The sequence below is a fragment of the Kryptolebias marmoratus genome, linkage group LG2, assembly GCF_001649575.2.
Source record: "Kryptolebias marmoratus isolate JLee-2015 linkage group LG2, ASM164957v2, whole genome shotgun sequence".
In the NCBI taxonomy this organism is placed as follows: Eukaryota; Metazoa; Chordata; class Actinopteri; order Cyprinodontiformes; family Rivulidae; genus Kryptolebias; species Kryptolebias marmoratus.
In genome coordinates, this window is record NC_051431.1 from 18,890,164 (window position 1) to 18,913,961 (window position 23,798).

Consider the following 23,798-nt stretch of genomic DNA (forward strand, 5'->3'; position numbering starts at 1 on the left):
TCGAGCAGACGATGCTCCACATGCCAACCAGGAAATGTTCAGCAGCGACTTATTTCGACCCGCTTCTTTACTCTTTGGATGGGCTCCGTTGGGCCAATCCGGGCGGAGGGGGCGGAGTCTGCGGCAAATTAACAAGCAGCGAGCTGCGGATGAGAGCGTCAGAGAGAAGCCTCTCGTATCTGTTCGTCCATCCGGCGCTACCTGACTCCCTTTAACGGTAAGAGACGATTTATGCCTCGTCCGTGTGGTGCTTCCACTCATGTCGCTTTTACTCATTTATATCCGGGCCACAGAACAGAAGGACGTTTGCTACACCAAAATATTAAGTTTTTTTCAATAGATAGAATAAATTTTGAGGTAAGGTGGGGAATGTGGAGATGTTTCAGAGCATATATAGACATTAATATAATAAAAAATAAATAAATAAAAATGCCGTAATCAACATGTGTGGGCTTTCAATAAGGGAGGGGTATAATTAAAGCCCGTGTGTGTGTGTCCACCACCCGAGGATATTTGTTTGTTTTTTTTTTTATTTTATTTTTTATTTTTTTACCCTCTGGAATCATATGGGATGTGCTTGATGTCCTTGAAATGCAGCCAGAGACGCATTGAGTGAATTTGGGTGAAAACTAACAAAGTAGATTCTCGTAAACCCACACCCAAACACCCCCTCCTCCTCCCTCCTCACACACACACACACTCACACACCAGTTCACACGCATGCCTCCTGGATGCAGGTATTTGATGTGCGAGTACTCTTGGTGATTTTGAGGATAATTTATGTTGATGATGTTGATCAGACATTTTGGGCTTGTTTAAAAAAATACTGTTTTTGTTTAAAAGGCATCACACCTCCTATTCTATATTCTTTGAGGAGAAAATGTTAAATATAATCACATGTTTTAAATATAGTCGTTTTTATTCCTAACATCTTCTCTCAGATAAGAAACGTTTATTATAATAGCTATAATAAACATGGTCAATGTTCTTCTTTCTAATTTCTCACGATCTCTGTTTCCCTCTGTCCTCTTAAATCCTCATTTAGGTTTATAGTTGCCATTTTAGACTCAAAGAAAATAAAAAAAAGAAAAGAAAGAAACAAGTATCCTTTTAAATCCTAATCCCAGTGAATTAATCTCATATGCCTTTGAATCTCTACCTAATCTCTGCTGATAACCAGCTGTTTGCCTACGGTGTGAGTGCCTGTGTGTGTGTGTGTGTGTCTGTGTCTGTGTGTGTGTGTGTGTGTGTGTGTGTGTGTGTGTGTGTGTTGTGCCTATTCCCACAGAGCATTAATGCCTTAATTGCATTTCAATAATTAAATGTCTTTCAAAGCATCCAAGCGAAAACAAACGAGGAGGGACTGGGAGACGCAAGCAGTTGTCTTTGAACATTTCTCGCACGGAGGAGCTGCCACAGCCGTCCAAATCTGCATGTGGACGTGCATCACTGTCGATGTGTTTCTGTCAGGTTTTCCTGCTGAGAATAGGGGGGGTGGGGGGGCTGTAATAAACAGCGTAGTTGTTTATTACAGGCTAGAAAATATGTGTTTCCTCGAGCTAGAACCAAGTCTGCTATGCACTTTTTTTAATAAACTGATGAAGAAAAGTATTCAAGATTGATCTGCCCTTAATTTTAAATGCATTAGTTTTGCCCTGGTTACAAAATGAAGGGAACATGCAGAAGAAGAAAAGAACAGAAGTAATCATCTTGTAAAAAAAATTATATCTGTTTATGTCTGAAAATAATTTCATTGTCAGCCTGTTCACAAAGCAGTCACAGTTTAGACAACATTTTAAGTCCATGTTAAACCGAAATCATGCAGAAATGCAGTTAAAGAACTTATTTCTTCTATTTTAGCATTTGTTTTTCACTTGAGAAGTATAAACCACACACAAAAAAGGAGGTTTGGCATTAAAATAAAGATCAGTTTACAAATAAAAAGCACAAAATCAGAATTAAAAGATACAAAAAGTTGAGACTGTTACTCCCAAAGTAACTTAAGATGGTGAAATAGCCTTTAAACTTTAAAAATAATAATGAAAATTGTACAGTTTGTGGCCTCAAAGAAAGAAGTATCCTGGTTCGAACTGCAATTTATTTGTGAGGGGTTTGCGTGTTTTTTTTAAAACATGCATGTTATTTTGAATCGGATGGATGGATGGATGGATGGATGGATGGATGGATGGATGGATGGATGGGCTCATTTCTGCATTTTAAAAAGTAACTCACACCAGCATCCATCTTGGAATCCAACCTTCCATTGGTTATTGACTCTGAAGGGTGGAGAGGGGGTGATGAAAGTAACAGAAACGGATCTTTGCGTTGTTTGGTAGTACAATAGACGAGCAAAACGCACAAACAAATTTATTTTCTGGATCTGAACTACAAAAACGAGTCGGCACATTCTGTGTCAACGGAGACCCAAGTGTCATGGATGGTGGATGATGAGTCGAAGCGGGACTGAAAGCAGCAACGTAGGAGACAATCTCAGGAGCAAATAAGACTTTTAAGACTAACCAGCAAGATGTATGTAGGTGAACGGAGAACGTGACAGACAACTGAGGAAAAAGCAGGGACTGTTGGACACTAGGTGGAGAACAGGGTTCAGATGGGAGTCTCTAAAATAAAGAAACATTCAGGGGAGTTCTCAATGTCCCCGTGAGTCATGGAGGTCTTGTCACCTAAATTAAGAACATTTTTCAAGAATTTGTGTGACAAATCTGCTCTCAAAATAGTCAGAGTTGTAGGCATGCAGAAGCCTTTTTCGTTTATAACTCTAGAGTTGAATTTGACACCTGCATGGGAGCTCTCCTTATAGAGAAAACATCCAAGGCTCCAGGTCTAAATCCCAATCGATGATACTGTAAATAATATCCATTCTTAAAAATCTGCCTCTCTTTATTTCAAAAGTGTACACCAGTAGATTGTCGTGATGGTGGAGGGCAAGATGAACCCAGGGCGCAGACTCACTTCCAAGAAACTAAAATTTATTTAAATAATAAAACAGAAAACAAAGGGCTGGCGTGGCAGCAAAACAACTATAACAAAAATCCAAACGGTAGACAAAGGCGAGACAAGGCAAGGCAAAACGAGGAGGGACCAGAGACAAGACTAGAACAGAACACAAACAATCAACATCTAACCAGCAACAATGAATCGGCAGGGAGGTGGAGAGGAAGACCAAGTTTTAAACACTGGGGACAATCAGGTGAAGTGGGCACAGGTGAGTAATGAAGATTGACAACAGGTGGAGATGGGTGTTGCNTGTTATGGTAATGTGGGTGTGGCATGAAAGACTGGAATGTAACAGAACAGCATGGTATGGAAGAATGAGGCGTGGCAAGTTACTGAGGGAGGAGAAAGTGACAAGACATGAACAGGAAAAACTAAACTGAAACAATAACACAAACCGAACAAGACAATAATCAAAACAACAAACTGAAATCACCAAACCATGACAGAAACAAGACAATAATCAAAAACAACAAACTGAAAATACCAGACTATGACATAGATTTAATCTTAGACGGTGAGGCGGCTGCCAAGGTAGGTACAGAGCGGATCGAGGAGGTTGGCAACAAAACAATGTGCTCAGCCTAGAATACAGTTTTGCGAGCTGTGCACACAAAAAAAGTTGTGATTTTTTGAAACACTTTGGCATGACTCACTGCTCTCTTGATCACAAACACTGCAAATGAAAATTCAATTTTTTTTTTCGCAGTTTTGTTTCCAGTGAGACACTGGTTTGAGTACTGGCAGAGGTGATTACTGAATGAGAACAGGTGTGCTGATTACTAACAGAATACAGGCGTCATGTTAGGAGCTGGATGGAGCTATTGGGGTTTCAGCAAACAAAAATAAAATAAAACCATTACTAGATAGCCAAAGTACCAAACCTCATAACAATCCAAAGAAAACCAACCGGAGAACTTCACCATAAATCTCAAATAAAGCCAACATATGACACTGATAACTTACATCTTCTTACACAGAGCTCATAGGATGAGCTGAAGCTGAAAAGTCTTGGCTGTTGTTGAATAGCTTCAACACATACAAAAAAAAACACAAACATATTTCTAATTTTTACTGTATCTACCTCAATCAAACCAACCAATCACAGTTCAGGTTGTGTGTGTGACTCCTCTCTGCTCCTTCCAAATCAAGATAACCTTTCTGGTCTCTTGGTCTCACCCGTTACCCCCAAACAATATACCCTCCCTCCCATCTCCCCCGTCGGAGTCGTTGACGGTGACCTTTCTTGCACTCCGGCAGCTCCTCTGTGTCAAGTCTGTTTGAAAAGGCCTCTAGTCCTTTTTTTTTTTTTTAACTTTTTGTGCTGACCTCAAACACAGCTCAATATAGTTACAGCTCAAGGCTCTCAAATGCGCTCCCACAGCACCCTGTCTGTTAGTGTGTGGGAGTTTAGGTGTTTTCTGATACACGGTACATTTAAAGACGTTGTTGAGTTTACCTTGGCTGGGTTGAGGGGGGAGTGGGGGTGTTGTCAGTCAACATGCTCTGTGCACAGGGGCTTGCTGGATATCATCACCTGGGAGTCAAAACTAGCATGGAGGCCGCTTCTGTTCAGCTCCTCAGTTCACTTCCTGTTCCCATCATCTTATCTACTTCTTTATTATTTTCCTGAAAACCTCCAGAGCATCATTCTGGTTGAATCCTCATTCAGCTTTGCACTGTTGTTGTCCCGTTTCTAGTTTCCTCTAGATGTATTTTTTGTATTCCAACGACATCTGCATACTTTCAGCCGTTTTACCCTTTTCATATCAAAACATTCAGCTCAACCAGGGATAGTGTGACTTTTGGATTTTATATCTTATGTTGTTCAAAATATTTAACATATTTACATAAATCTCCCCATAGAAATGCACTGAGATCTCTTCAACTCTTTCAAACCAGTGTTCTCTTCGAAATCCACTTGTTTTATTTTCGTCTTATTATTATTATTTTAGCTTTTAGCTCCTCTTTTGCTCATTCTAAATTGTAGCTATGGTTTGGAAGCTTGTAGCTCCCGTTTCTGCTCATTTTCACTTTTAACTGCGGTTCTGCTCGTTTTAGTTCTGCTCCGCTTGTTCTAACTTCAAACCATTCGGCTTCAGCTTCTTCAACAAATTTGGGCAAAGTCATCCCCGTTTTAGCATTCACACCGCGTTTTAGCAGAAAATGCAGTTTCTCTAGTTTTGAATAAATTTCGGCTCATTTCTGTCTCTCCTCCCTCACTGCATTTCACCTTATGTGTCTCTCTCCTTCTGGGTGTAGCCGTGATTGATAGGGGTTGTTCATTTGCCCGCCGGGATGAAGGCGGCGAGCATTCTGGGATTCCAGGCAGGCTCCGTGGTGCATTTTCATTTCCCAACAAGGACCTGATTAAGTTTAGGTGCTGAGGTGAAAATGGGCTGCAGATTGGTCATTTTGTCTGCTACTGGAGTGGCTTAAAACGGCAGGGCTGGGAGTTTAGGATTGGGAAAAAAGTGCTTATTGCTAAGAGCAGCTTTTATATTTGTTTGGTAATGATATAAAGGTGCTTTCAGCTTTGGTTTTGACTTTAATGAAGGGTTCCTAATGAGCATCCACGTGAAAACCTCCAACTTCGGTCAGAGTGGCCTTTCAGCGCACACGCTACCTTCAACTGGCTTCTCAATTATCTCCAGACTTGATTAGGCTTCATTTTGCATGGGGAAATTTAGTTAATTAAATTGTCCAAGTAAAAGCTGTGAATGAGCCAATGCTGAAGAGACAGTCTACGATTCAAATGTTGGGGGAGCTTATTAAATTAAAATACACTAGATTTGACTGTCAGCGTTTAAATCTATTGGAATCCCATCCTCCCTGTTGGATCTAAAGTAAAAAGTTAATCTGGTGATGAAGCTGTTCGGTGCAATGTTTTTACAGACTGTGAAGGGAAAGCCGATTACCAGTATTTATCTTTTTTAAATTAATATTTACTAAGCAGCATCGCAATCTGCACACTCATAGATGCCCTGAGTTTTCTCTTGTTTCCATTTTTGGGTATATTTTTGAAGAAACAGATGATCATAAGTTGACCTATTTGTTTTCTTTGATCGTTTGTCAATGCATTGTTTTTGCTGACAGATTTCACTTCAAACAGAAATGACTGAAACTGTACGGTACTGTTACATGGGGGGGTGGGATATTTGCCAGGTTCTTTTCAGCAGGTTAACCCTTGAATGTTAGCAGGATTGATGACATGAAGGCTGTTTTGAAGCCTTTATGAATTGTTAGCGTACCAAACTAACAGCTGTTTATTTCTCCTCTGTTTTTATTTACTTGTAGATGAAAGAAAAAAAAATGTCTTACAAAACAGGAATTCATTGTCACAAGTCCAATACATTATAGTGTGTAACAGGGTGTTCGTGTTGCAGCTTTTTGATCAGTCAGATCACATCAACCTGTTGTGACAGTGGTATTAATTTCTCTCTTTTTTTTTTCTTAAGCACAGTCAGTATTTTAATCGAAAAGCACCATTTGACTAAAAAAACTGCCCAGATGAAATACACTGCGCTGTATCACCTGCTTGTGTGGTAGCTTTGGTGCAGGCCAGACAGCCTGATTGATAAATTGGATCAATTTAATTGCGTTCCTTAATGGAAGTTCCCACCCACCGCTGGAGCACAGAGCCATTTTTTTTTTCCTCCTTCGATCGCAATGAAGTTAAAGACCTTGAAAGGCGTTTGGCTTGATTGCAGCCCCTTTGGGGAAAATATTCTCCATTCTGCTTTGGTTCTCTGCGTCAGTGGGTAAGCAGTAGGTGATAAACACACAGGTAGTTCATCAAAGTGGCAAAAAGAGCAACTGGAGGTTGACCAGGTTTTCTTTAGGGGTGGGGAGATATCTATATCGTTTTATTATTTCTACATATTCCAGTCTACAAGGCAAACAAAAACAACTGTGACTGAAGAATACTAGCGGCATCAGAAAGCTCAAACCCTTATAGGCATTCTCGAAGATTTTTAAAGCCTGAAAACTGAATTAATTTCAAGAACTAGCAGCCATTACTTCATTCTTCCCCCAACGTGGATGCACAAAATATAAGAGTTAAGCTGAAAAAGTACGGTGAAGGAGTGAAATGGGATTTAGCATCTCTATGCTCTGACACGGCTGCAGCTGATAAGCTAAAAACATCCTTGGGCAATAATCAGCCTAATGATTTTGATCCATCAAGCAATTTGCCTAACTGTGGGAACGCTGAGTCAGCGTCCGCGCTATTGTTTTCCCACTTTTTCTTTTTCCACACAACTGTTTTTCAGTCCAACTACATCAGCAAACTTTGTCCCGTTTTAGCCATTCATACATCAAAACGTTCAGCTCATTCAGGAGATGAGCGCTTTTATATTAGGTTTGTGTAACTTTTATACTTCTCAATATATTTCACTTTATTTACAAATATTCTCCCCACAGAAGTACGTTAAGAGCTCCTCATTTCCTTCAGAGACGTTGTTCTCTTTCAAATCTGCGTCAGCATACTCGCTCGATTTTTTTTAGCATCTGTTCTGCTAGGTTTAGCTTTTAGCTCCCATTTGTCTACTTTCAGCTAGCTTTTTGCTATTCTTAGCTTTTACTTAGCCTTTTGCAACATTTAGCTTTTGTTTTGCTTTGTTTAGATAGCGTATTGCTACTTTTAGTTTTTAGATAGCACTTTGCCACGTTTGGATTTTGGCTACGGTTTGGTCCTTTTTAGCTTTTAGCTAGCTTTCTGCTTCTTTTAACTTTAACAACTCAGTTTCATCTCCTTCAGCAAAGTCATTCAGCGCTCAGCATTCAAGGTGTACTTTCACAGAAAATCCAGTTTCTCTAATTGCAGTTATGAGCTCCATCAGGAAAAGTGGCAGATCTCCGTTTTTAAGCCTCAGGCCTGCTTTTGGTTCACACCTGCATGGTACGGTTAGTTCAGACAGTGAGCCACAGCTCCGTGCGCTGTCACTGCAATGACAACTGAAAGCAGAGAAGCAGAAAAAGAAAAAAAAAACACTTACACAGACAGAAGTGATATAAGATTGATGATGTAGGTTTTATGTAAGTTTAATCAGTTTCGGCGCGGCCGTGCATGTGTCTTCTCGCGTTTGACTCAGTTCAAGTTTCAAATTAAAAGCTGCCCCCTTTCGGCACCTCCGAGGAAAACTCATGAATGATAATCAGAATCCATTATCTCGGCACCGGCAAGCCCCTTCATAAGTTAAACACAACGCAGTGAAAATCACGCCAAGATTAGCCTGCCATTTCACAAAGAGCAGCCTTCGCAGAAACTCGAGGTTTTTCTAGGCCAGCCATAATCACAGACATCATTCTCTGCAGTTTATCCCCAGAGGAAAAGGGCCTTGATGAAATGGGATGTTAGCATTTTCACAGAATTTGTCAAAGCCTCAGCACTTTGGAAGTGTAAGAGCCTGAGTGGAGAGAAGAAAGGGGGGAAAAAAAAGGTCCATGGATTTGAACAGATGAGGGAGATGCTGTCGGGGCTTTCCAGAGAGGAGAATGGAGAATGTTTGTCTTGTTGTTTGTAATGCAGTCTTGATTGTTAATTGTGTGTGTGTGTGTGTGTGTGTTTTACAGAGAGGGCATTAAGTGACTGGAACTGATGTGCAGAGATCCTGCAAACGGAGACGTTATTGGAGACAGAAATTGTTTACTTGAGTATGAAATGAGAGACAGAATTTATCTGCCTACTTTAAAGAAATAAGATATATGCTAACGGTAAAAAAAAATACAGAAATAAAACTGTCTCTCTGTCAGTTTGGCAAAAAGAAAAATGCCCATCACTTGCTGTTGCCTTGGTAACCCTGTTTTGGAATTCTATGTGGAAACCTCAAAGTGTGTGTGTGTGTGTGTGTGTGTGTACCTGTGGATTTGAATCATGAATGAGGATGTTTAGTAAATTCCCCCGGCCTTGGAGGCATGCTGTAGGAAGGTGTCGAGTTTAAATGGCAGTAAGGATTATGTACGTGTTGCGGCTTCGGATGACGTCACGATTTGATTGTGGAAATGTCAGGCACCGATCTGTTTTTTTTTTTTTTTGTCAGAGAATTAGGACTACACGGAGAGATTAGCGGCCGCTTTTAAAGGCCGGCGAGTTTAAACGCGTGGAAATAATCGGGTTGTCAGGATTAGACTCTCGTAACCTGAACTGCGTTCAGATTTTCGGACATCTTTAGGTCAGGAGAGAGCGTTTTTTTTTTGTCGATATGCAAAGACAAACGATAATGTTTCCACTTGGGTCTGTTCGTGTACCTGTCTGTTACCAAAATATCTCATGAAACTTGCAGAAAGTAAATGTTGGATGTACGCCTACAACCGTGTAACTTTTGAAATCAACCCGTTTTCTGCCCTAAGTAAAGACCAAAATGGCTATAATTCAGTCAGTTTTATGAATATCGTGGTAAAATTTGGTGTGGCTGTAGCTGAGAGTCATTCACAACACATACTCTGAGTGTGATAGGAAATGAAATTGCTGTTTTTAAGGTTTAAGCAAAATAACTGGAACTCCAGGTAGATAAATCTGGATACAACTCTGTCATTTTCCAGCATAAGGTGGTCTTAGTTTTCAAACTCTAGCATGAAAGGTGATGGGCGATATGCATTTCTTCAAGGAATGTTACGTCTTTAATAACAGCCTGGTGTTAGGCTTCCTCGATCTCTTTGAAGGTACGTAGGGAAACCCGCCTGAGCTAAAGTTGTGCTTGTAGTTATCAACAGCCGAGTGGCCAAAGTGTTTTGGACCCCCTTGTTGACCGAGCGCTGTACCACTCCAAAAGGTCAGAACGGCGTCACCATTTCCAGCGGAAAAAGCCCGCCACCCATGGTGTTGTTATCCGCTCGCACATGCACACCTTCACACACACACACACACACACACACACACACAGTCATGCTTCACGCTACTTTCCCAGGTGGAGCTGCATTGCTGGGTCTTTCCTTACAGAAAACAGGAACGACTGTTTCTGAGAAGTTCAGCTCCCACAGCTCAGAAGGTCAGAAACATTAGCTGCGATTCCATCTCTGCCAGAACCCCCTCCGCACACACACACACACACACACACTCTCCACACTCCCTCTGGATCCTTCTGTTTTTCTGGGCAACATCGGATAAACAGCATGACATATGAGCTTTGTGTCTGCTCAGTTATTGGATTTCTTTGTTGAAAAGGCTGTAAAGTCAAGTAAGGTTGTAATTTGCGTATCAAGGATGTTTCCAAAGCTTTCCAAGATGGCCGCCACAGCCAACTGATCACTGGAAACACAATTTTGGCTGTATCTCATCCAGCTTGACTTCTTTTGGTTGACTCCTAAAGTAAATCAGTTGTAGATGTACGTTCAGTGATCACTTTCTCAGAGTTTTGTTAAAATCCATCCACTGGTTTATGACATATTTTGCTAACAGACAGTCGAATGAACAAACACAGACACAGGCCTGATCACTCACCTAGTAATCACATACTTTCATTATTGTAAGTAAATCACATAAAGTACGTTCATTTTTACGTTTGTTTTTTGTTTTTCAGTTCATTGAGTTTTAAGCTGTTATTTATTTTGTTTCAATTTTGTTGCCTTTTTTTAATTTTAGTATTACATTTATGGAAGACTAACAAGTTGCTACCAGAGAAGAACATAAATGTTTCTTGTACAGAAAAAGGGATACATGTGCAGACTCACAATGATGTTTTTTTGTTTTTTTAAAAAAGGGGTTAGAGATGATTTATGTGTTTCTTTGACCCAGTTACAATAAAACCTGATTTTCGTCTGTCATCATTTCCACTTTTTCTTCAGCTTCTCTGTTAGTTACTCTTAAGGCTGTTTCAAATCTCCGTTTGTTTTTTTACGGCGCATTTCTTTTCAACGTGGAAAGTGTTCGTTGTCGAAAATGTTTAGCTCTGCAGTCTTTGCGACCCTAAATCTAAGTGGGGAAATGTAGCAGTTTTTTAAATTATTTTCAACCCCAGATTGTGTGCTGTAGCGAGGGGTTTTTTTGTTTTGTTTTTTTTTTTAACAGTAGGACAGCATTGGGGTGAAAATAATAATCACCCGGTGCAGGATTGCGATATCCTGATTGGTTTTTAATAGCTTCAGGAGAACAGTGGAGGTCTACAGCAGAACTGCAGACGTGAAAACGAGGCGTACAGTTGTTCGGCCTGGCTCTGTTCGGGAAGGGAGGCTGGCACATGTCAGAGAAGAAAGGACGGGATGGGCCACTAATTTTCTGGCCCATGCCCATTGTTGATGTTGTTGACAGCGCGGTCACCTGCCGCCTCGCACATATGGCAAAGCAGATTCCAGCCGCTAATTGGAGCCGTCAGCGTCACAACAGAGAAAACAGACCAAGCATCTCTGTTATCTCTTTTATCGTCCAACATCTCCCCTCTCCACGTTTGCGCCATAAATCACTGACTCTTCTGTTTTTCAGTTTGGCCAGCACAAAACGCCGTTGCCTGGCAACCGCAGCGCCGCGATGTTTATCCCTTTTGCAGCGTGCAGAGGTAAAGAGTCAGAGAAAGTCCGAGAGGAGAGATGGAATATGGATTAATGGAGAGAAAGGAAAAAAACTGCGAGGGCATGGAAACGCCGAGGGAAGCAGGGGAAAGATAAAGGCCCCGATCCCTCGTTCTGACCGGCCTCGTTTCAGTGCTCAGTAAAGTGCACAAATATACGGTGACTTCAGCTCTGCTGGGACGGGTTTCTGTGAACTAATCTGCTCAGTTTTGTGATCAAGTTTTAAACTTCACCCAGTATGTGACACATTTTTAAATTTTGGTTGTTTGGGGCTCAGTTTCACTCGCGTCACCCACGACTTTCGCCTGTATTTACATGTCGCAAAAACATTTCAGTTAGTTGTTAATAAATGTTTAAAGTAGTTTATCAGGTATTATCTTATGATCTAATATATTATATCAACAAGCATCAAGGCTAGACTGTTGATTGAAATGTTGAGTAAAGCCCACAGCAGAGTCGTTTTATGCATTTTAGTCGTATTTTTATTTCTCACCGCCAAAAGGCAGGCGATTGTGTTTTTCCAGTGTCTGTGTGTGTGTTAGTTTGTCTGTTAGCAAAATATCTCATGAACCATTTAGACAGATTTTAATGAAATTCTCAGAAAGTAATCATCGGATGTACAACAACCACAAACAACAACTGATTAACTTTTGGTGTCAACCCGGTTCAAGATGGGCGCTACAGCCTGTTGACCTTAGCCAACACAAAACCGTAAAAGTTCTAACTTCTACAGATACTGAGCTATGGTCTGGTGTGGTAGTAGCTGATGGTTGTTCAGAACACGTACTCTGAGAGCACTAAATCGCGAGAGATTTTGCAATATTGCATGGAAGTTGCGTATATTGGCATTTGCAAGATTTGACCAAAACGGCTCATTTCTCCACATGAAAGGCTTAAAACGCTGACATGAAAGATGGCGGGTGATATGGATTCCTTCAACGAATGCTAAACGTTTAATTTGTGATAAATGAATATTTGCATGACTTTAACTCAGGGGTGTCCAATCCTGGTCCTGGAGGGCCACTATCCTCCATGTTTTAGTTGTTTCCCTGCTCTTCAGCAGGTCTTCAAGTTCTGCAGAAGCCTGTCAATCACTAAGGCATTCAAATCAGGTGTGTCACAGCAGAGAAACATCTAAAACATGCAGGACAGTGGCCCCCCCAGGACCAGGATTGGACACCACTGCTTTAACTGGTACACATTTAAATGCAAACTTCTGAATTTCTATCATTCTCATCGGAAATCCTCTCTTTGATAGGTTATTTCATTATCTCGGCTGGGTTTGCCTCATTCTGCCCTGAGACGATGGTCTTCCATCTTGCCACATCTTTGTGTCCCTGAGACTTTTTATTTGTCTTCGGAGGGTCGATTCAAGAATAAAAAAAAAAAATGCTGCGGTTTGCTTCTCCATCTCCTTTTACCCTTTCCTCCCTACACCCCATCCCTTACTCATTGTCCCTGTTTTTTGCTGTCTCTTGCACTTTCTTCCCTCGACCTGACTGCCTCTGTCCTGGGTGCCATCTTCTGCACCTCACATTAAATCTACAGGAATAAAAACCTTAGACGGTGCTGGTGCACAGAGGCTACACCTGCATGGATAAGTAGTTACTGTGTAGACTTGCTTTACTACTACACTAAACCTACTTCTACTTTGCACACACGTGGTGCCTTATACCACATACAACACAATTAATTTGTTAAAATTCACTGGGATCAGGTTCTGAACTCAAAATTCTGGCAGAAAGCAAATCAGATCTCTTACAATGTTTAACTTCTCTGTTGCATACATCTCTGTGGTTCTGTGCTCACGTCTGCATTCATTTCCATCTTAAATCAGCTTTTATGTGCATATGTTAGTGATAGTTATCATTTTATAGCCTTTAAATTTTCTAAATTACCTAAACCCAAATAGCTACACTGCATTTGGTGATTGCAAGTGTACAAATTTTGAAAACGTGAACATAACTTCTCCACAACAATTGTTTGTTTTGATGCACTAGTAGTTCATACATATTCATTAATGTCTGCCTGAATCCACGTGTCCTTTCTCTTATCGCTCGAATTCATGGCTCAGCGTCCAGTTTGACGCTGACAACGTTTTAGTGGTAAGCAGGTGGATTAGCACCTTTAGGTTTGCTGTGCACATCTTTTGGCCATAGAGTTTAAAATGGCGTAACAGTTGACAGATACTGTTCTGCCTCTCTGGTCCTTGGCTTTCTTTCCGTCATCCCACAGCCCTGCTCTCGCTTTCATCTCCGTCTGTCACTCGCTTTCCCAAATCCTCTTGTCCTTCATCTGTTCCTTCCCTTACGCAATAATCTTCTCTGGCTCTGTCTCTCTTTGTCCCTTCCCTCCACTCTGCTGTCCTCCTGCCTCTTCACCTCTCTGAATCCTCTCAATCCTCTTCTCTCTACTTCTTGGCTCCTTTTCACTCTCCAGATCATCTCCTCTCGTCGTGTCTTGCTCCCACCTCTCTGTTTGCCTTTGCTTCTTTTGGAGTGCCTATCCTCTCCTGATATTTGTTCCCTTTCTAAAGCCTATACCCCATTCATCCATCCTTCTCTTTTCTCCAAGCACACTTCATCTCCACTCCGTTTTTTCCCTTCCTGTCGATCCCCTCCCAATCTTGACATTTGTTTGTTTTTGTTTTTTTTCTTTCGCTTCTTTCCTTCCTCTGTCTCTTAGCTCTCAGCGGTCTGTGCTGCGATGTTGATGCCGGACGTTCCCCCCTCGCTCCTCCCCCTCCTCCTCGTCTCCCTCCTGTTGCCGGGCTACGGTTGCCGGGCGGCGGACATTCCAGAGGACACTACATCAGAGTTCTCGGTCAGGCTGTACCACCGGATGCAGGCGGCGGGGGGTCAGGAAAACATCCTTTTTTCCCCGCTGAGTGTGGCTGTTGCCCTCGGCATGGTGGAGCTGGGAGCCAGGGGGGCTTCGCTGCAGGAGATACGACAGGCGGTGGGATTCGGCCACCTGCTGCCAGGTGAGAAACACTCTGCTCGTCTCTTAGAAGCAAAAGCCATCAAAAACATCTGGATACAGTGTTCTAAATAAAATATATATATATTCATTTACAATAAACACGATCCATCTTAGTTCTCTAGCAACAAGCTGACAGTTAATCCGAACGAGGCCAGTTTCGAAGCAGGTTTCTGCCATTTTAAAATGACACCCACCTCAAGTAATCCAGTAATCCAGTGATGTGCAAACCTGTATTTTATCTCTGCACACAGCTACAGTATGACCGCACCAGTCTCGTTTTGCTCTCCAGGAGTGGAGTTCTCGTTGCTCCAGAACCTGACCGAGGCCCTTCCCGACGACGACGCCCACTACGTGATTCGATTCGCCAACAGCCTCTTCCTGCAGGAAGGCTTCAGCTTCAACCCCGACTTCCTGCATCTGATGAAGAAGTACTTTCGGGCCGAGGTGGAGACGGTGGATTTCAGCGACTCGGCAGCGGTTGCCGAGCGCATCAACACCTGGGTGGAGAACCACACGGAGAGTGAGTCGGAGACAACAAAATAAAAATGATAGGTGACATTAAAGTATCTGTACAGCATGTCGAATTCTTGTTTGATCCCCTTCGTCAATAGATGCACAAATCTGTCGTTATCATTTATTTTGGCTTGAAAAAGCTTCACCACAACGAGTGCTTTTGTCGACCACAATCTCGCTCTGCGCAGGTAAGATCCGCGCGCTGCTGTCAGCAGACGACTTCAGCAGCGTGACCCGGCTGACCTTGGTGAACGCCGTCTATTTCCGAGGCTCCTGGAAGAACCAGTTCAGGCCAGAGAATACCCGGACGTTTTCCTTCAGCAGGGATGACGGCTCTGAAGTCCAGACCCTCATGATGTATCAGCAGGGAGACTTCTACTACGGTAAGAGAGCAGCAGCGAAACTTGTACCAGTCGCTCTGTGTCTGGAGTTCTTGATTTTAGCTTCTGCTCCCTGGGGTTGTTTGAAATGTTAATCTCGGATCTGAAATATTCATACGTGGAGCATTATTCTCCGTTTCTGCTCCGTGAATTCTGCTGCTTATTTAAAATTTTCCTCACTCGTTTAAACCTCCGGTATGTCTTTTTGATTTGAGCCATTTGCTCGTGTTGAGTTGTGAAATACTGTCATGGATTTTTTTTTTTCCCAACTTGCTTTTTACGTTCTCCAACAGAAAAGAGAATTATTTAAAAATATATATATTTTTTTTAACTTTTTATTTTTTAAAATTCTACTTCTTGATAGAAAATAGTAATTTTTTGTACATTTATCAAGCCTTTCAGTTTGTGTATCTCATCTGTTTAGCCCTTAAATGCAAATGATTGCAATGTCTTTCCTCAGCATCGAGTTCTGTTTTTTGTTTTTTTTTGTGAGCTGTTCTGTCAGAGACACTTGCATCATATTGTCTCTGCATTCTTACTAAAGGTTTGTGTACTTCAGTTATTTTAGCACCATCTATAAGCATGTGCTGAGAGCGCACACATGCATACACCTGCGTATTTACAGACTCAGGATGAATTGGGATGACGTGTGTGTGTGTGTTTCTGTGGTGAGCGTAGCATAGTGTGTGTGCATGTGGGGATTTATGTGTCGGAGAGCTGCGAAACAGGGACAGCTCCGTAGAGAGATGGCTGCATTTGATTTCTCATTTCATGGCATTATTACATTGTTTGCTGTATATTCTTTACACTTCATCAGCAAAAGCCGCCTGGAGTGCCACGTTAATCCAATAAAAATCTGTTGTTTTAATTCTTCCATTAAAGCTCTTTCTAAATGCCGGTACTTAAGATGTTACATCATAGTTAACAGAAGCATTCAGAGATGACGATCTCTTGGTGTGCTCACCAGCTGATGACGTGCGGTGTGAAGCAATTCTTAACCAAATAACAAAATGTGATGCTTGTCACAATCACAGTCAATAACTACAGACATGAATTAAAGGCCTAGCACTCCTTAACAGAATATATAGTATCACCTGCCACCTTCCATGCCAGAGTTTTAGACTAACATCATCTGTGGTTAAGGGGTGGACAGGGTGGTAGCCGTTTTAGTCATAAAAGACGTCACTCTCTGGAAGTGTTGTAAATGACTCTCAGCTACTTCCCCATGACAGTTTAGCTCAATATCTGTAAAATCGGCTGGGTTGTAGTCCTTTTTGAGTGACACTTAGCTGTAGTAGCCATCTTGAATCGGGCAGACTCTAAAAGTTAATTTGTCCATCCAGTAATTCTGCTATTAGACAGAGTTGACTCCAAATAGGATGACTCTTTCCTCTTACCACCTCAAATTTTAGCTCAATATCTGTAAAATTGACAGACTTATAGCCATTTTGTGTTTTTCAAGGTCAGTGGGCTCTGGCAGCCATCTTGAATCAGATTGACTCCAAATGTCAGTCAGTTGTAGATGCCCTGCTCAAAACTTGAATTTGATGACTTAAACAGTCAAAATAACTGGAATGACTAGAAATGAACAGGGTTGATGGGTGAGTAGAAACAGCTGAGTTGATTAGAGATTCAAAGCAGGTGATGTGTGAGCAGTCAGAGCGTGTGTGCGTGCCTTCATATGTGTGCGTTATTAATATGTGCGCCTCCTTATAATCAGGTGAGTTCAGCGACGGCTCACAGGAGGCCGGCGGTGTGTACCAGGTCTTAGAGATGCCCTACGAGGGAGAGGACACATCCATGATGATTGTGCTGCCTCGGCAGGAGGTTCCTCTTGCTTCCCTGGAGCCCATCATCAAAGCGCCGCTGCTGGAGGAGTGGGCCAACAATGTCAAACGACAAAAAGTGGAGGTATACCTACCCAGGTAAAAAAAAAAAAAAAAAAAATACACACACACAAATAAACAATGTAAAAACTGTCTCGTTTTGTATAAACCACTTATGGATTACGGTGTTGTTATAGGTCATAAATCAGTATATATATAGGTGGCTTTGCTTGTACTGGATACCATAAAGCTTCTGATTTTATTTTATGTTCTGTGCTTGGCTTGGATGTAGGACTGCACAATTTCAGGAAACATGCAAATATGACACGGCTGAATATTGCAATGACATTACCAGTTGCAATAAACCCAAATTTATCTTGTTCTTCTCCTTTTTTCTTTACATTACAATGCTCACAACACTTGCTGTGTGCTTTAGCATGTAGGCCATCATCACCTAAATCAGCCGAGGGCAGTGGGGTCCATCTGATGTGTGGGTGTGTGTGTGTGTATATATATATATATATATATATATATATATATATATATATATATAGTTCTCCATTGAAGAATGTGAGGGACTTGTGTTAATAGATGCTCCCTTTTCCTACTGCAATCTGCTTTTTAACTTCCTTAAAAACACTTATCAAAACTATAAAATCAGACACTTTCCTGGCCGCTCATCAAATCCTAAAATACTAAAAGGCTCCACTTTTACACTCATACATTCTGTTCTATAAAATTCTCAATTTGTAACAAGATAGAAACCCTTCATGGTATGATAAATGTCATTACATCATTTATTTTATTTCTTTAGATAAGCCCCTAAATGGAGCGTAACCTGTTTAAATGCTGTTTTGAATTTGTTATTCCTTTTGTTGTTAATCAGATCCCTTTCTTGAATTCCTAGAATCTCTAACAGAATTTATTGTTCAGGTTTAAGGTGGAGCAGAGGATTGATCTGAAGAGCACGCTGCAGGAGCTGGGAATTAAGAAGATATTCACCAACGATGCTGATCTCTCTGCCATGACAGGTCAGCAAAACGCTGACACATACTTTATAACACCCCCACCCCCCCACCCACCCACACACACCAGTCAGTTCCAATAACAAACACCAAGATACAGAAACGAACAGTAGAATAAATAAGATCCTCAAAAGCTTCAGCATAATTCCCATGTTGGCAGCAAGAAATGGGGAAGAAAAAAAGCATTTTGTTGTTTCTAAGGTAACCAAGGTAACTGGCGGTGAGTGGGCAGGTCAGTGCTGTCACATCAGCTATTAAAAATAGACCCCCAGTGAGAAGTCTACATGTATATAAAAATATATTGCAAAATACAGTATAGACTGAAATACATAGAGATATTTCACATCAAAATCAGAGCCAGGTATGAAACAATATTTAAAGCAAGATGGTGTTAATCCAAGAAAAAAAAACAACCTTGTTAGAACTAAGAGGATGATGTCGTTTTAATGAAAGTCGTTTCATTCTTAGCAGATGGGAAACTGGGATGACATTAGCTTGTTAGGCCCAACCTGTAGCCTGTTCGTATCTGCTTAAACACCTTCAGCTCGACATGAAGACGAGACCACTTGACATGCTTTCAGTCATGGGGGAAATAATTGTGCAGGATTCTGTGCATGAGCCGACTGTGTCGTGGGAACGTGTCGCTTGATGGGATCGGCCTATCGGTGTTAGTTTTACTAATGAGTACTCAAGACAAGGCATCTTCTTCTAGCTGTACATACAGATTACTCAGTGTTATGCCTTCGCTCTCCAGCCTAATGTACTTTATAAAGACAAGATGACTGGCATTGCATAACTGTGTGTGTGTGTGTGTGTGTGTGTGTGTGTGTGTGTGTGTGTTTAGATGGTAAGGACCTGTACATTGGAAAGGCAGTACAGAAGGCCTACCTGGAGGTGACAGAGGAGGGGGCAGAAGGAGCTGTTGGATCTGGTACACTTTGTTTTTCTATTTATGCTATTTTGTTTTGTTTTTGTGGTTCTCAAACAACACAATCAATTAAAGGTTCACAAATTACCATCTGTTGGTAACATATTCATATTAAATGCTTCTCTCTTTTATCTGTTTTTCAGGAATGATTGCCCTGACCAGGACTCTGGTGCTGTACCCACAGGTCATGGCAGATCACCCATTCTTCTTTGTCATCAGAAACAGAAGGACAGGTGTGTTTTAGATGCTAATATAAAACCATTTCAAGGCTTTTGTATCCATTTAATGGTAACTATACAGTCATGGGGAAGAGAACGTACTTCCTCGTTCAGTTTTAGGTTTTACATATCAGGACAATACAAATTATGAAGGTCTAAAGTTATTTAAATTTAACCTCAAGAGTACAAAAACACACCACAGAAACTGTGAAAATGAAAACGTTGTGTGCTGAAAAACTAAGCCTTGCTGCTTCCATGGGGTTTAAAAGGCAAAGTAATAAAATGTACTTGATTAACTGATGATCGTCAATGTGAGCCTCAATAAAAACAGGATTTTTTTTTTTTGCTCTGGAGCGTACAGGTATGTGTTAACACAACCCTAAGAGGAAAGACATCAGCAACCTTAAAGATGCAACTGTTGCTGCCCATCAATCTGGAGAGGGTTAAAGGTTGTTTCCAAACTTCCTGGATTTCATCATTCTATAATGAGAAAGATTATTCACAGGTGGAATACATTTGGGATGGCCGCCAATTTTCTCAAGGGTGGACATCCTGGGAAATTCACCCGAAGGTCAGACCGTGCAACGCTCAGAGAAATTGTTAAAAACCCAGAGAGCTCCAACTCTACAGTCCTCAGTTAGCAGATTAAATGTTAGAACAGAATATGAGAGTTAGAAAAAAGACTAAGCACCTACGGCTTGTTCAGAAGGGCTGCCAGTAGAAAGTCTCTTATCTCAGACCTCAGTCTGAATTATATAAATACTGTGGCAGGACCGCAAGAAAGCTGTGCAAAAACAAACACGGGAGGGGGTAAATGGGCAAAATTCCTCCACAGTAATGTGAGAAACTGATAGAATCAAACTACTGAGAAGTATTGCTGCTAAAGGTGGCGCTACAAGGTACTGAATAATGGGGTGGGCTTAGTGTTTCACACACAACTTTTCCATTTTGGCTTTATTTTTGATGAATAAATAATGAAAAAAATTAAAAATCTGTAGTGTGTTTTGTACACTTGAAATTGAGCATTTTTAGGTCCTAGTAAAGACCAGGTCATTTTAATATGTCCTGATACATAAATGCTTTCTTTTTTGAAAGAGGGTGTTCTTTGTTTTTGTCCTGTAATTATTGTATCGGTTCATTCATTTGCAGCTGCTTACATTACCGTATTTTCCGCACTATAGGGCGCACTGTCAATGAATTGCCATTTTCGAACTTTTGTCATATATAAATTGCACCGAACTATAAGGCTCATCGTCGTGCACCTCCCAATTTTTGTAACTTTGCGCGTACCGCGTGCCGCGCTCCATTCAAAATGGATGATTTCGCTGCTCTAGCGGAGCTGGTTTGCCTGTATCAGCAATTCTACGATCCCTCTATGAGAGACCACAAAGATAATCAAACTGTTCAAAACTCACGTATGGATACTGCACCAACGTAAGCGTCAAGTATAAACGCCTCCACCACTCGCTCAGGTCCACGCACCGTGCAGGGAGCCCTGCCCGACTATAACTGAGCCTTAATGCTGCAAGCGGTGCAGCTTTGTAGTTTAACCAAAGTCGTACTAAAACATCACGACTTCTTAAATATATAAGGCACTCCGGATTATAAGGCGCACTGTCGTTTTTTGAGAAAATTGAAGGCTTTTAAGTGCGCCTTATAGTCTGGAAAATATGGTAGTAATCTCTTGTCTGTCCTCCAGGGTGCATCCTCTTCATGGGCCGAGTCATGACCCCGGAAGTCATCGAGCCCAACGACCACGACTTCGACTCCATGTGAGCAAGGCGGGGGGGGGAGGCCTCTCAGTCTCAGCAAAGTCAGCTCCTGACGTCATAAATGCTACCTATTCTCTATCGCCATCTTCAGCTGTTTTATACTCTGTACGAAGAATATATATTAGCCGAATATTTAAAAGATATATTATATATTGAGGCACGGCATACAACACGTAATGTGACGGTGTTTTTTTTATACTGGAAGCTTTAAATTATCAAACACGGAGATGCAGGCAGACGTTGTAAATATTCACTACAAAGGTTTTATTTGTCTGACTTTAAATGAACACATGCAGTATATAAAAAAACACGCGTGACCCCTTTAAGTTTAGCCTAGCAGCTTCTTACGCGCATATAGATCACAAAAAACTGTTCCTCTTTAAGAGTATTCTTCTCTTTTTTTTCCCCCACACTTCATTTACATGCCGCACTGGCACTGTTTTATTGATCAGTATTTATTGCAGAGCAAACACGCCCCTCAACAATAAATCTTAGTAATATATTTGTTCCGGACAGTATTGAGACATTTCTACATTTAGTCACATGGTTTAACTGCTGATGAGTTATTATGCCTTATCATCTCTGAGTGGTTACCGAGGCAACTAGCTGGGCGTCTTGCAGGTGAGCAGGGAGGAACTAGGCCAGGTTGCCGTGGAGATGGACCGGAGAACGCAGGTGGATGTTCATGTAAGAACCAGTAACACCAGCTGTAACGATTCTCTTCTTGGATAAAATATGAATGTGTTGCCATTAAAATGTATATCCTTACATGTTTTTAAAGTGTCTGGGTTTTTTTCTTCTTCTTCTTCTTTCATTTAAAAGACATTGTAGCTTATTTTGGCTTTAAAAATAAGTTTCACTAACTATCAGCCTTTTTTGCGATGTCTGATTTGTGTTTTTAAAGTAAAAGATTTTGTTTCAATTATTATTTAAGAACAGATTAGTGATAGATTTCCAATCCCATTATATCCAAAGAGGTTTAATTATGTTTTAAAAACCTAAAACCCCCTCCATTTTTATTAGCTTTAAACCTCTCCAGCATGCAGAGTGTGTTGTACATTGAGGAATCACAGCTCACGGGTGTGGGAGGTTATTTATAATCTAAATTACTCCCACCAGCTGGGGTGATATCTGTGCCTTATGTCTTCATTCTCCTCCTACCCAGTAAACTGTACAGGAACTGCATATGGAGTACGTTTCTAAAAATACTCGATCAAATGACTAGTTTTTCAGACGTGAGAGGCAGTTATTATTCATTTACTCCTAATCTCTTTTTTTTAATACTTCAGTCATCTAATTTTGGAAGTTTTGTCTTTAATTGGGTTATAATCTATTGTCTATTCATGTCTATTTTTTTTTTTTACCTTTTCCTAATTTGCTGTACCTCATGTTTGTGTCTGCCATCGGCATGCCTGCCTTTTCACTCTTCAGAGTTAACTATTTTTTTGTTTTACTTTGAAGAATCCCTTATCATGTGTGCTTTTGGATAATCTCATTATTTTCGCTTTATCCAATTTCCCACTTTTGACTGTTCGGTTGCCTGATGACCTGGATTTGAGTTAAATATTTTAATTTACACTGAACAACATGAACTATAACTTGACAGCTTTGTGGGAATAGGCAGCACTCTATAAAGCTCCTGAGTCTGGCTTTCAGGTTCCTAGCACATTTTTAAAGCACAATTTCTCTTTTGGACATAATCATAAATATTTTTATTTTATTTTATTTAAGAAGTTGTGACGTTGCATAAAACATAAATAAAAGGAAGTAGTTTGTCTTAAATCTTCAATATATTTGTGTATTTAAGAGGGGCTTATTACTGATTTATTACATCAAATGATTTGTTGCTATTGTTTCTTTCAGACAAAACAGTAAGGGATTTCTCTCACCATATATATATATTTTTTGTAAAGATTTTTTGTTCAACTGTGAACCTAAACTTTTTCATTATTGCCAGTCTGTGCTTAATCTTTCAGTTTCTGACACAAAAAGAAACACTTATAATTCCTCCCTGAAGTTAAATTAGTGCTTTGTGTTGCTTTAAGAATAAATAAATAAATAAATCATAAGACTATTAATCATGTGGAGAGTTGTTTGATAAGCCTTATCTTTCCTCTCAGACTATTTCCCCCAAACCTCTGTAGATGTTGGGGTGGAGGATCATAAAAGACTCATAAACACTCTTGGTGAGGGAAAAAATCCACTCTCTTTCAATTCTAGGGTTTTACAGCTTTTACAAGACACAATAAAAATAAGCTGGAGTTTACCAGGTTTTAAAATGATTCAGATCCAAAAGATTCCTCTCCCTGAAAGAAATGTTCACACAGAACATGGATCTGAAAGGAAACAGGTTCCTGAACTACCTGAACAGGAACAAAAGGTTCCTTCAGACTCGGACACAGATGAAGATGATGAGGGGACGGCTGAGAGGCTGATCTGAAGATGATGAAGAAGTGCTGCTGCTCCTTTGATGAAAAACAAAACCCAGAGTTTTGGTCCATGGAGGACATCTGCCGGGTCGAACGTCTGCCTGACTCTGCTTGTGTGAGGGAGACTCAAAATTTGATTTCTCTCTTTTTTTTTTTGTTCTGTTTTTTATTTTTTCTTTTGCTCTTTTTCTTTTTGTTTGTTTTT

General features: G+C 40.8%; 1 protein-coding gene across 2 annotated transcripts; it reads left to right on the forward strand.

Annotated features, from left to right (window-relative positions):
• The first annotated feature begins 123 nt into the window (after nt 1–123).
• On the forward strand, nt 124–21,938 carry serpini1 (serpin peptidase inhibitor, clade I (neuroserpin), member 1). 2 transcript variants are annotated; one of them, XM_017423934.3, is made up of 9 exons: nt 124–217; nt 14,206–14,503; nt 14,792–15,022; nt 15,204–15,398; nt 17,116–17,320; nt 18,155–18,252; nt 19,091–19,177; nt 19,318–19,407; nt 21,092–21,938. In XM_017423934.3, exons 2-9 carry the CDS (start codon nt 14,227–14,229, stop codon nt 21,166–21,168), a joined length of 1,260 nt encoding a protein of 419 aa, XP_017279423.1. In that variant the 5' UTR covers nt 124–217; nt 14,206–14,226; the 3' UTR covers nt 21,169–21,938. The 2 variants fall into 2 exon arrangements, with proteins under 2 accessions (XP_017279423.1, XP_037836596.1); XM_037980668.1 differs by lacking the exon at nt 124–217 and adding an exon at nt 3,276–3,549 and having other exon boundaries at nt 21,092–21,168.
• The last annotated feature ends 1,860 nt before the right edge of the window (nt 21,939–23,798 follow it).

Excerpts from the sequence above, each read along its gene's own strand:
- serpini1 (XM_017423934.3), top strand. The coding sequence starts at position 14,227 with ATGTTGATGCCGGACGTTCCCCCCTCGCTCCTCCCCCTCCTCCTCGTC. Across the intron at positions 14,504-14,791 it reads ATTCGGCCACCTGCTGCCAG|GAGTGGAGTTCTCGTTGCTC; the intron begins GTGAGAAACACT and ends TTTGCTCTCCAG. Across the intron at positions 19,178-19,317 it reads AGAAGGAGCTGTTGGATCTG|GAATGATTGCCCTGACCAGG; the intron begins GTACACTTTGTT and ends TCTGTTTTTCAG.